Source organism: Telopea speciosissima, chromosome 4, assembly GCF_018873765.1.
Source record: "Telopea speciosissima isolate NSW1024214 ecotype Mountain lineage chromosome 4, Tspe_v1, whole genome shotgun sequence".
Taxonomy (NCBI): domain Eukaryota; kingdom Viridiplantae; phylum Streptophyta; class Magnoliopsida; order Proteales; family Proteaceae; genus Telopea; species Telopea speciosissima.
The window spans coordinates 14,591,770-14,605,389 of NC_057919.1; the positions used below are offsets into that span (position 1 = coordinate 14,591,770).

At 38.0% G+C, this 13,620-nt stretch overlaps 2 protein-coding genes across 3 annotated transcripts in view; one reads left to right on the forward strand and one right to left on the reverse strand.

Moving 5' to 3' along the window:
* Positions 1 to 3,812: 3,812 nt before the first annotated feature.
* LOC122658814 (putative polyol transporter 1) overlaps positions 3,813 to 13,620 on the reverse strand; it is a 29,707-nt gene continuing 19,899 nt past the window's right edge. For both annotated transcript variants that reach the window (XM_043853936.1, XM_043853935.1), the window contains one exon: positions 3,813 to 3,825. The gene's annotated coding sequence lies outside the window, so the exon portion shown is untranslated. The remainder of the gene's footprint in view (positions 3,826 to 13,620) is intronic.
* On the forward strand, positions 11,903 to 12,979 carry LOC122658817 (expansin-A11-like). Its single transcript, XM_043853938.1, has 3 exons — positions 11,903 to 12,064; positions 12,185 to 12,506; positions 12,588 to 12,979. The coding sequence occupies exons 1-3, from the start codon at positions 11,920 to 11,922 to the stop codon at positions 12,892 to 12,894; spliced, it is 774 nt and encodes a 257-aa protein (XP_043709873.1). The 5' UTR covers positions 11,903 to 11,919; the 3' UTR covers positions 12,895 to 12,979.

Consider the following 13,620-nt stretch of genomic DNA (forward strand, 5'->3'; position numbering starts at 1 on the left):
ATGATTGAATTATTCATTTACTGTTTTCTTTCTAGAAGTAGATGCATTTTCTGTCATTATTAATAGAAAAGCATATAGGAAAAACAGTTTTTTTTTTTCGTTTTCAAGCAATTTATGTTTTCCTTTACCAAAAATTCTTTTCTCATTTGTAACCATAGTTGGAAAATGGGCTTTGACCAAGGCGACTCGTTCGAGTAGAGGTCAAAATTTTGGAAAATCTGGTTAAAATTTGCGTGGAATAGAATAAGGTAAAATATGATGAGACTTGAGTCATAAATACTCCGACACAAATAAGATTTGATATTTTATTCAAGTCATGACAAACTCGGCAAATTTAGTCGTTTTTTAAAAAATCATAAAGCTAATTCACTTAGAATCTGAGTTGAGTAAAATAGTAAATCTGTATTTTAAAACAATAAGAAACCCTCAACTACCCTCGACTCCCTTCTCTTGTTCAATGGTATAAACTCAAAATGCATTGATTTGTGATTCCTTTATTTTTTTGTGGGTTTCTCATATTTTTTTTCTGATTTTTTTATAGTAATTTATACATATTTATCCCCCCCCCCAAAAAAAAAAAAAAAAAAAAAAAAACTTGACTTACCTTGACCGTGTTTGACAATGTCGAGTCACTAAGTATTTCTGAAAGACGAGTCGAGTTAGAAAACTTGATTTTCCAACTATGCTTGTAACACTGTTACCACATTCTTGTCTTTATGCTTGAAATTGTTTTCGATCAAACGCCTCTTCCCGGTCTTCTATCTCTATTCTTCTACATCGAAATACCTTATTTAGTAAGCCCTGCAATGGACAAACCAAAAAATATAGTTTATACATTCTTACGGTTATTAGATTCATGTAACCATGGGTTTTCCGGAACAGAGAAGTCTTGTCTACCATGGTTAATTCTTTTAAGGAACGATTTTTTTTTGGGGGAGGAGGGGGGGGGGGAGGGTAGGTTAAATTTTTTTCCTCCTTTGGTGTTGGACTTTTTTGAATCTATCTAATTGTTCTATTTCTTCATTTAGATTTCCTCTCTCCTTTTTTTTTTTCCATTTTAGAAAGAATTTTTTTTGTAAAAATTTTAGAAAGAAATTAACAAGTATAAAAGAACTTTCTACAAGTTATAGAAAAAAAGACAATTTTCTTTCATCCATTGAGAACGGTTCCACCCACCATACTAGGGTTCACAAACCCCTATAGGATTTTAGTATTTTTTCAAAACACCCTCATGATGCCCTCTTCTGTCCATCTAACACCCCTGGTGAATGGAATCACATTCACCGTGAGTGAAGAAAAACCCGATCATATAAAAAATAAGCTCAAATCTATATTGTTTAAAGTCATATTTGTTTTCAAATCAATTAGACCAATCATTTCCTTCTTTTTTTCCCCCACCATCTATCTTGAGTTCACTTTCAACCAACCTCTTCTTCCAATATAAAAATCTACCCCACTCCCCCACCCAAAAAAAGGGGATAGGCTCCACCATATGTTGCTAGAGGAAAATGCCATAGCAGATTAAATCAATGTGATGGTTTGAAAGAAAAAAAAGTGAGAGGGTTCTTTGAGCAAGGAGGGTACTCTACACCCATTTATATTGATTGTTTTAATCATTTTGTTTTTAATTCATAAAACAAAATAAATGAATAATTCTTGTGATCAAAAGGCGTAGTGTACACATTTGGCTCAGAGAGCCTTTCCCCAACATGAAAAAAAAATACAACAAATTGAGGATGCACAAACTTGCAGGCACCTTTATATCAATTTTTTTTTGGGGGGGTAGAAAGAAAGGCTATTCATTCTTGTGCGCCCAACGCCAAACAAAGAAAAACACAATACATAAAACTGATAGATAACATGATAAACGCAAGATATGGATATACAGTATCCAAAACCAAGGAGTGGAAACTGACCCGGTCTCACATGCCATTGACTGGGTCATCTAGACTAGGGGTTGGTTTACAAACACTTCCCTAGAGAACAGGTTGTAAACACAGCTAAGTTTAAGCGCATGCACAAATGTGCAAATAAAGGGGTCACCATACATGTTGAAAGTAACAAATCCACATTGCCCACGCATGCCGACATACTGCCACAGCCTCCTTTCACACAGACATGCCGGATAGACAAATGTCTGATGGATCGGCGAGTGGAACTTCAGTTGATGGCAAGAAGACCACAAGAGTTGCTGCCTCAGCCTGCTTTCTAACAGATTTGCAAGGATCTGCTAGATCAGTGAGTGGAGCATCGTCAGGTGACAGGAGGTGGTTGGTGGACGTTTAACAGCCGTTGGATCATCCGAGCCGACGATAACCATGGTGCCATCATCATCAAAGTTGGCATCACCTGTAAGAACATAAAAAATAAAAATAAAAAAGAAAAGAAAAACCCTCCAGTAGCCCCTCGGTGTTTTTCACATAGAACCCAAAGACTAAAACCAGTATTTGGATCCCACCAAAATAGATCGTTTGCCGGCAATGGAAAAAAACCCCAATAATCCACATTGTTGGGGACTTCAAGAGAGGGGAAGGGGAAGGGGTAGGGATATGGTTGGCGGTAACGTCGATGGTAGCCAAGATGGAAGCAGGGCGGAGAGGGAGTGGAAGGTGCGGCGAGCTTTTGGACATGGGCTCCTGCCGATTCTTGGCCTTCTCTTGCTTCTTCAAGGATTCAATAGCTTCAATAGTTCGAAACACATAGGTCAGTTCGCTGGGAGTTGCAGACTCGCCGGATGCCAAAAATATTCCAACGATTGGTGCCGGAATATCGTCGGCAATCAGAACACAGTTTGGACAGTCACATTGAGCAGCAGAGGCAAGGGTTTCAAGGCGAACGGGAAGACAGCTGAACTACCACGGAGTTGCGCAAGAGTTGCAGAGGAGCATATCGTCGTTTGCAGACTGTTTCTCGCCCAAACAAGCACATGCCATATGCATCGCAAGGAAGCTGTTGTTGACGTTGCGCTTCTGCCGTTGTCGGAAAAGAGATTGCCACAAAGGGCGATGACCGCCGTTCCCAGGCAAGCTTGCCATCATCGTCGTTGTCGGCATCTTCTCCTTTATATCATTGAGTCAAATTTCACTAGTACTTGAACACTATTTTCATCATCTTAAAAGAATCCAACTTGAAGGCCAGGGTCCTTTAGTTTAATTCCCTTTTAATGAAGTGCTTCTTAATTAACTCCATTGGTTGCAAATAATATGAAATGAAGGAAAGTAAACTTAATTTTAAATTTTTTTTTTTGTAATTTTAATAGTATAAATGACTTGAAAGCAGTTTTTTTATCAAAAAAAAAAAAAAACTTGAAAGCACTTTTTAAATTGATTCAAATGCAAAGTAATATTGTTGAAAAATAAAGTAAACTTTAATTACTATACATAATAAAATTTGATTCCTTTTAGGTGTCACTATGCCTAGTGAATGCCTAGTGAAGTGTAAGGCTTAACTATTTGCTCTTGACTGTGCATGAGTTTTTATTTATTTTTGGTAGAAGACCATGCATGAGTTAGTCCATATGACAGAAAACCCCACATACATCTCAATGATCAAATTTAATCTAAAATAAACAAAGAAATTTGCTCAAACCTTAATTCAAAGATCTATTAAAATTATCAAAATACCATCAAATGGAGATAAATATACAAAATAGCATATTTGATTACTCAATCTTTGATTGAAAAAAAAAAGGAGCAGATTACATACACCCCCTATAGTTTGAAACAATAACAAACTACCCCTTTAGTTTTACCTTGTACGTGCAGCCCTTTATTGTTAAGTTTAAACAGTTAGCTGTAGTTAAACTTTTGAAAATGATTATATTACCTTTCTATTTTTTTTCCATGCACCATTTGTAAAATGACCAGATTACCCTTCTGCTACCATCTTTTTCTTCTCTATCTCCTCCTTCGTTTTGTCTTGTTCTTATTCCTCTTCCACTCAAATCAGTTCTCACTTGACCTGCAACTTAATCACCGCCATTCCAGACGAGCCTTGCATCGGAGAAGAAGAAGAAGTCTTGGGTTGGTTGCTCGATTGAACTAAAATCAAACCAAACCCTTATGAAAATTGAAGATTCTCCTCCTGCAATTTATCATTATTCAAGCATACCAGGCCTGCGATTGCTAATTCTGGAGTTTGATTCCAGAATCTTGGAATCTTAAATTACTTCTCATTGAACCATTTGATTTGGATCAATTTTTGAGGATCAATTAATCTCAACATACAGCAGACTCCATCCAAGTTTTAAGTCCTTCCGGTGGTTTGATCTCCTGCAATCCAAGTTCTCCTATTGCTTCTTGAGGTAATTTGTTTTCTGGAAATTTTCCAGATCTGGTATTTTTCATACTATTTTACCTACTTCTTTGTTCATCCAAATCTTGAACCCGGTTTTGGATGGTGACTTTTTCTGGTTTGCTCCTCCCCATCTCCTCTGCAACCCCTTTCCAGTCCCACCCTCCTCTGTTCTTTCTCCCCATTCTGTCTTCGGCACCCCCACCCCTTGCACAGAAACGAGAGAGAACCCTCATCACCCCTTGCAGAACAATCCTTCGAAGGAGGAGAGAAGTTAAAAGATTAAAAAGAATCTCTCATACAAAAATGGTGTCCCTCGGATCCCATCCCACAGAAAAATCACGACAAATACTCCACAACTCGATCAAATATTGAATCTTGGGCTCGATCTCAACAAAAATCCACAACCGAACAAGAGGATTGGAATCCGCAATTCCAAATCAGATCTACTGTTCTACATACATCATTGCTGTCCTAAAAGAGAAGGATCTTAATTCATATATTGACTGTCAATAGTTAGATCTAAGGAGAATATGATTCTCGATTCTTTCTTTTTTCCTTGCTCTTTAGTTAGGATAGTTTAAATTGTTTGTTTTTAACTTTGTTAGAACAATGAACATTCCATTTCCGCAGGAATAGAAATTTGCAAACAGATGGAGGAGAAGAGGAAGGAAGAAAGATGAAGCAAATATGGCTACCTTCCTCGGAGCTGGAGCTTCACAATGGCAAAACCCTCAATCAATTTAAGGAGGCGGAGAATCCCGATGCCGGACGGAAGCTATGGTTACCTTCGCCGGAGCTAGCTGGAGCTTCACAAGGGCAAAACCCTAAATCAATTTAGGGATTTCTCGGATGGAGAAGAAGGTATATAAGGGTAAAATGAGAATTTAAAAATTAAAATAGGTCACTGAACTAAAAGGGTAAAATGGTCTTTTATTTTCAAAACTAACAATTTAATAACACCGTGAATCATTAGGGGTTTTTTAAAATAGTAAAACTAGGGGGGTGATTTGATATTATTTCAAACTGCAGGAGATGCATGTAATTTGCTCAAAAAATATGTTTTTTTTTTTTTTTTTGATAGAAAACAAGGCTATTCATTCATGTGCGCCCAACGCCAAGCAAAAGGAAACACAATACATAAAACTGATAGATAACATGATAAACGCAAAATATGGAAATATGGTATCCAAAACCAAGGAGTGGAAATTGATCCGATCTCACATGCCATTGATTGGGTCATCCAGACTAGGGGTTGGGTCACAACCACTTCCCTAGATAACAAGCAGTTGTCACTGCTAATTTTAGGCGCATGCAAATACGTGCCAAAAGAGGGGACCCCATGCATGCTAAACAGTCCAATACCACACCACCCATGCATATCGACATGCTTCCACAACCTACTTTCAAATAAACTTGTCAAATCGACAAAGGTCTGCTAGATATCTATCCCAGCAGTGGAAACAAAAACATATGTTTACTCTATACTCTATCACATAGTAGGTTCATGTGACAAATAGAAAGACTTAAAACTTTACTAAATGTAACGGGAAAGAGAATCCAATTTTAATTGAAAGTTCAAACCGAAGAAAGACACTTCAATAATGATTGTAGACTCGACGATAAAAAGGCCCACTTTTTAAACAAAAAAAGCCACAGTTTTTCAAACGTTGGCCCCACGAGCTTTGAAAGTTCTAATTGGATATCTTATCAGAACCATTTTTCAAACAGAAAAAACAAATTTAAAGATAGTAAAAAAGCATTCAATGAGTTGGTGTGTCATTCTCAAGGTCGAAGACAATAGAAAACATTGGTAGTTAGAAGATCAAACTTCCATTGTTTTTCCGTCACAGTTGGGTTTTCATGTGAAATCACACAGGTTTCAAGTATAATTTAATTCATCTATGGGAGAGAGATAGACACATCACCCGCTAGTGTGTGGCAAGTTAACGGGTGGCACTAATGGGAACATGAGACATATAAGAGGGGTAGATGAGTCATTTCAAAGGGGAAAAGAGAGATAAACATAATGAGGAGTGTGACTAGCTCAAGTCCTCGTACTTGGGACTTGAGCACCATCCACATGAAATTTAGGTATGGTGTTCAAATCTCAAGGACAGTCATCGTATGAGGACCTAAGGCGGACTCTATGATGAGGATCTGACTCTCCATCGGCCGTGGTGAAAACTGAAAGATCCAATCCAACAAAAACACCTAAAAATAGGCAGGATATAATCATTTCATAGGGAAGCCCATTTGAGTCCCACCTATGAAATAACCTAAATCACCCTTATTTTTGGGTATCTTTACTGGGCCGAACCCTCCAGCTCCCACTACAGCTGGAAGAGAACCAAATTGCTATAATGAGTGCTAGCTTATGGTACACTACTATTATGCCCACCTTTTACCCAAATTTTATATAAGAAATTAGGATTAGTGCCATGTTTGGTTTTGTACTCCACATGGAGAAATGAGATCAGTATCAAAAGCGAAAAGGTTAAGGGCTCCTAGGAGACATGTGCATGTCACAAACTGGTCTTCTACTCAAACTGTGTTTGGCATGGCATGCACTCCTATAATCGTTTAGGGTGTGTGGACCATTTTGGCCAAAGGGTATGCAACTGCAAGGCCCATTGGTAGTGTCTCTTTCTTGGCCCGGCCACTTTCGGTGTGTAGAAGTTTCAGTGTGAGGTTATTGTCACCGACTAGCTTTTAGCACATCACCCACTTTGTGTGTGTAGTATGTGGGAATCTCCAAAAGATGAGCAACCTTTACCCTTCCTACTTCTTCTTTTGGACTCTTTTACCAAACACCTGCAATAGGTTGGGGGGGGGGGGGGGTTCATGGAGAGTTGGCTACGTCACTGCCATGAGTGTCTTGTGTCATTATGTTGACATGTGCGGCGGAGGCGTGCACGTCATCAGTCACAGATGTAAAAGGAATGGTGTATGGAGACTATGGTTGGTTTCACTTATCTGCAAGGTTTTGTTTACTTGGGGTTCAAATGGTTCTTGATTTGTAATGTTGGGGGAAAGTCTTGGAGGTTGTAACTTAGGGCTGCAAGTTTAGCCTTGACTATTCTAACCCGTCTTGGTCCACCTTGATTGAATCTGAATAGGACTTGGGTTGAGATATCTTGGTCATGAGGGTGGGTCAGGGTTGGAAATTTTCGGCCTTGAGAGGGGTTGGATCAGGTTACATACGGTTGATGCCTAGGGTTGAGTCCGACACTGTCTTCTTCTTCATATTATTTCTTCTTATCCTCAGGTCTGACTCAACGTGACATTGTCTTCTTTTTCATATTATTTCTTCTTATCCTTCTACCTCCTCTTCTTTATTCTTCTACTTCTTCTTCTCAGAGTAGCCAGCCCATGCATCTCCCTTTCTCCCTATGGCGAGGGCCAATCAGGGTCAGCTTGGCCCAACCTTGAAGGGTGGGTTAGGATTGGATTTTTCTGACCCTGAATCAGGTCTAGGCCAGACTTGAAGCCATCTAAGGGAATTCAGGGTTGGGCTGGGATTTTAAAAGGGCCGGCCCAACCCCCACGGCCCTATTGCAACCTTAAATAAAGTTCAACCCTACAATTTGATTTGAGAGTCCATTTTATGTTCAATCTCACTCATGACATGGGTATCACGTCATATGAAAAATGGTGTTATAATGTTTTCATCATGTATGGGTTAGCATCGTGTACGTCATTATATGGCTAGGAATATAGATTAGTGGAAGGATATTGATTGATGGGTTTGGTTGGATGGAGTTCAATACGGGAAGTGATATCCCTAATGGGTACGTTATGGTTTTCCTGTTAACCCGTCCTAAAGTGTCAAGTATTATGTGCAATTTAGCCTTAGTACAGGAGAAGCCTAATTGTTCTTTATATTAGGGTTGGTCTTTGCTCTTAATTTATAAATTGGTAACAATGTCTATTAGTTGCTAACTCTAATTGTAAAGATCTGACAAGACCGACGGGTATCAAAAGAGGGAATTGAAGGAGATGGTTAGTAAAGTCAATCACGCTATCTATGTCTAACAAGTGCTAATTTTATTTCATTCCAAATGGGTCTCACATATCTGACTGGAGCAAGCACAAGCACACCTTAAGGTAGCACGCATGGTATCATATGGAAGCCAAAAGAGAGTCGAAGCAAAAGTCAAGTCCTAGATTGCCTTGTAAAGTATATTAACACTATTATAAGAAAGATCTAGACCCTTGACCTAATAAAAGATACTTGATAGTATATTCCTTCTTTTCTTATTACTTATTTCTGGACTTCCCTTTCCAATCCTGATTCTATTTGATTTTGTTCTCCAAGACAGAGAACTGTGTCTTTGATATTCATTTGTATTTGTATTGCTTTATCATCAATCTCCTATTGTCAACATCATCGTCGTCCTAAAGAGAAGGCAAAAATGAGTAAAATGAGAGACCCTACAATGTAGATGAGTGATTACGATCTGCACAGCTTTGTAGTGTACTTTTTGGTGAATGCTTTTCTAGATGTTTAGCTAGGCAAATGAATGAATGTGATTTGTTAGTCTCTTTCATTATTCCAAAACCGAGAGAGAGAGAGAGAGAGAGAGAGAGAGAGAGAATGGTTTGAGATATCGGTATCGTATCGTCCATATCGGTTATGTTAGTCACCGATCTTGATACTATGTCGATATCATATCGATGATATGGTACAGAAAGGGTAAAACATTTAAAAGTCCGTTTTTCAAGGAAAATCATGGGTAAATTTATCTGATACGATCAATTTATACCGATACCATATCAATATCATATGAATTTTGTAGGTGACCAATATCCGATTCGATACCATGCACTAAAACCATGAGAGAGATGAGAGAGAGAGAGAGTTATTACTTAAGTGTCCTCTTGTCAAAGTGGGTGTCATCATATATAGGTGTGATCCCTTGGGCCCTTTGATGCATTATTTAGTTTCCTCTTGTCAAAGTGGGTGGCACCATATATTGTTGTATTCCCTTAGCCCAATACATGACCCGATCCATAAAAAAACAATTTTTGGGGGGTTTTTTGACCGATCCTAACCGATTTGGATCGATCCAAAAAGGTTTCAGCCATGACCGATCTCGAATCCGATACCTGGATTTTGAACCTTGATCCCCACATTGACTTAAAGATGTAAAAAATTACATTGCAATACGATGGATCGAAGATTTTCTCGAATGCTATTTTTTTTTTTTTTTTTTTGTTCTGCTGTCCGTTTCTTTTTCCACACAAGTCGTAGATGATAGCTATTAATGGGCATAGCTATCCTTTAATATGTATACATGGAGCATAGACTAATGGCAATTGGGCTTTATTACCTAATTACAAAATAGGTCCACTCTATACTTTACACTTTAACACGTACCACTTCTTATATTGGGCTTCTTTCAACCAGACTTGCTAATCAATAACACTCTTTCACTAATCCATATCCATACAATGACTGGATGCTAGCCCATATATATTGAAAACATTATAAAAACGCCTAATTTAATCTCCGAAAACCATTGGCAGAAACCAAGATTGGATTTGTACCATTTGGAATGCATCCCCGGTCTCCGACTAGTCTTTTGAGTATTGGCCTTTTCTCGGTAATCGTTTTCCCTGATTAGAACAATGAAAATACAAAGAAAAAGATGTAATATATATATATATATATATATATATATACACATAACCGGCTGGCTATATGATGAAGTAGGGCTGCAAATTTTACATGTGACCAATTTATGGTACTCTTTTTCCATCTCATAAAACTTCCTTCTCTATTTGTATGAGTATGTTATAGGGCTTCTAATTACATTACTATACAATTTGGTAAGGATTTCCAAAGGGAGAGCTTTCTATGATGGGCTTATAAGTTTGCACAATGTTGTTGAGTTTGAGCTTGAGTTAGGTCCCTAAGCTAGGTTTGGGCCTCAACTCTCACCATAATTCAAATTTTGGCCCAAACCTTAAAGGCCTATACCTCAAAATGGCGATATGGCAACGTAACAATGGGTAGATCAACTACTCGACCTACAGCAAAAGTAAGTAATGGTGTAGTAAATCTACATGCTTCTCAGTTACTCCAAAAAAAAAATAAAAAAAAATGGCGAGGAATTATATCTTTTCCTAAAATACTTGTTTGTTGACTATTCAAACAAGTATTTCAATAATCACGTTTATTGGTCATTAAAAATCACAACCCACTAATATTTAGAGCCATTTATTTTAATTCGTATAAAATGTCAATAATTTTCTAGTAATCGATCTCACTCATATGATCTTTAGAGGTATAGGCAATAATTAATAAATTAAATGAAGGAGAGAATGAAGACTTACCTCGACACATGCACTATAAAACAAAATGACTATACATAAAACCACATGGAATTAATTAAATAATTACTTTACAACATGTTAAATGAAACTATACTAAGATATTGTTGTCATAAAAGAAAAAAAAAAAAAAATCTAGAAAAGCTTGAATTTAGAAACACGTATATGATATTATAATATTATCCAAACACAGGGGTGTGCGTATTGACCGTCACAACCCCTGAAAAGATGGAAATGACTAAGGGTGTGATGGTAATTTCTCATCCCCCTGTGTCTAAGCACAGGAGCAATGTGTGTTACGTGATTGGGTGGCGTTCTCTTTCCCTTAATTTATAATGTGTTTTGAAATGAATGGCTTAGAAGGAATTAAAAGGAATATTAATTATTGCGGCTACAATTTCTGTGTACCTATTGAAAGTTGATGAAACACTAATTTCAGAAACATGAAATCTGTATTGATGGGGATTAAACAATCTCAATTTTTCTCAACACTCTATCTAATTAATTCTAAAAACTCTCTCTTCTATTTGGTAGGAAAAATGTCAATTAATGGTATCATGTGCAACACACACCTTGTATGTGTTGACAGGTTAAAAGGCGAACCATGCATGTGAGTTGCATCAGATCAGATGATCTAAGCAATAATATATCTATCTTCAATCCATTCAATCAAGATGGTATCTTGTCCTTCCCATATTAACAAACAAGATAGAATGAATTAAATAAGGGGAGAGTTTTCGTACACAATCGTGTATGATACACAGTCATACTTCTAATCATTGGATGGACATGATCATATATAATACACGGTCTTTCATTCCCATCCAACAATTGCAAGCACGATTGATCATCTCGATGCACGGCCGTACACAAAACCTTTTGCCATAAAATAAAAAGACTTGCCCAACTTTAACCTATTCACTGCTCTACGTACTTTTCGGGTACTGCATGTGAGCATGGTGGGAATAATTGAATGGGGCTCCATAAATCTTCAGAGTTGCAGAGAGATGCAGAAGAGGATCGCATCGCATTGATTAACTAAAGAATTTAAAAACTCTGGGTGTTTTCTATGGGTTGCAGTGATCACATGTGAGGTTGGTGTATCGACTGTTTCTGGCCTATTTATATAATAGTGAAACAACTTCTTGCTTATTAACTTATTCAGATTTCAGATTGTAAATAGAATCCCAATTAAATCTCATTCTCAAGTCCCTTCAGTAATCAGTACTGTCCTTTCTTTCTTCCTCTTCTTCATCCTCACATTGTTATTGTTATGTAAGCTAGAGATTAATGGGGATGAGGAGTATCGTTCTTGTGTTGTTGGTTTTGTTGGGTTTCTCTTATCAATTCAGTCAAGTCAAGGCCTTTACGGGTTCTGGTTGGAACCAAGGCCATGCTACCTTCTATGGCGGTGGCGACGCCTCCGGAACAATGGGTATTAATTGCATTGTTTCTTTATCATTTTTCCACTTAGCAATGTTTGCGAAGTAATATATATGCATGGTTTTTTTTTATGACATGAGACTGAATCTCAGTGGATCGTAATTGATAATAGGTGGTTCTTGTGGTTATGGTGATCTATTCTCAACCGGTTATGGGTCTAAGACTGCAGCTTTAAGTAGTGCCTTGTTCAATGACGGTGCCTCTTGTGGACAGTGCTTCCGGGTCATATGTGACTACAAATCAGACTCCAAGTGGTGCATAAAGGGTCAATCGGTGATCGTCACTGCGACCAATTATTGCCCGCCGAATTATGATCAGACAAGCGACAATGGTGGCTGGTGCAATCCTCCTCTGAAGCATTTTGACATGGCTCAGCCTGCTTGGGAGAAGATTGGCATCTACAAAGGAGGGATTGTACCTGTTCTCTACCAAAGGTTATTACTTATTAATTGGTTTTCTCTATGCCACAGGTGTTAATTAGACTTAATATGCCAAATGGGTTGTTGTTGGTGCAGGGTCCCTTGCAAGAAACATGGTGGAGTAAGATTCACCATCAATGGAAAGAACTACTTTGAACTGGTCTTGATACACAATGTGGGAGGAAATGGAGCAGTAAAGGCTGCTTGGATCAAAGGTTCGAAAACTGAATGGAAGGTGTTGTCTAGGAATTGGGGGGCTAATTGGCAGTCCAATGCCTATCTCAGTGGTCAGTCTCTCTCCTTCAAGGTCACTACTGATGATGGAAAGACTCTTATCTTCCAAGACTTAATCCCATCGAATTGGGAATTTGGTCAGACTTACACTAGTAAAATACAATTCTAAGCTCAAACAAGAGGCTTTAGGGATCAATTTTGGCAGTGGCTTATTGCTTGTTATTTTACTAAAGCAGCCCGCTATTCTCTTCATCTTTGTTGTTGTTACTTCTAAATCTCCTTTGCTGTTGTCACTTGTTAGATTAGGATTGAACACTCTTCAATGAAACCTAAAAGGTCCTTAGGTTGATCACAAAATTGGAGTCATTTGGTCATGAAATTTATTTAAACAGCATAATTTTTCCTATTTTATTCTGTTTTTGTTAAAGATCATAGTTGGAAAACCAGGTTTTGACTCGGAGAAGTCATCGAGTAGGTGTAGAGTAAAAGAATATGAAACCTAGTCAAGAGTCATGAAGATTCACATGAATGAGTCCTATGCTGGTTCCCTAGCAAAGACGGAATAGAATCTGTAAATTCACGAATCTTATGCATCTCCTCCGCTGGACGCCCTCTCTGCCCTTTGCCCTGGCCCCGTCTCCACATTTCCCTCTTCTGTTAATACCCAGAAATAGGACAGGCAACTACTCTAATAATAAGGATGTGACAGTGCAGGCAAACCACAGTCCAGTCTACAAATTGAGAAGCAATTAAGTCTAAAAACAAGGAAGTTTATGCTTCTTCTTCATTGTCTCCCTAATCAGAGAAGACGAACGAAGTAGCATGAATTAGACCATCAGGATAATACTTGGGAACCCACACAACAATCCAAGTTAGAAAGCTGCATTAGATCTTT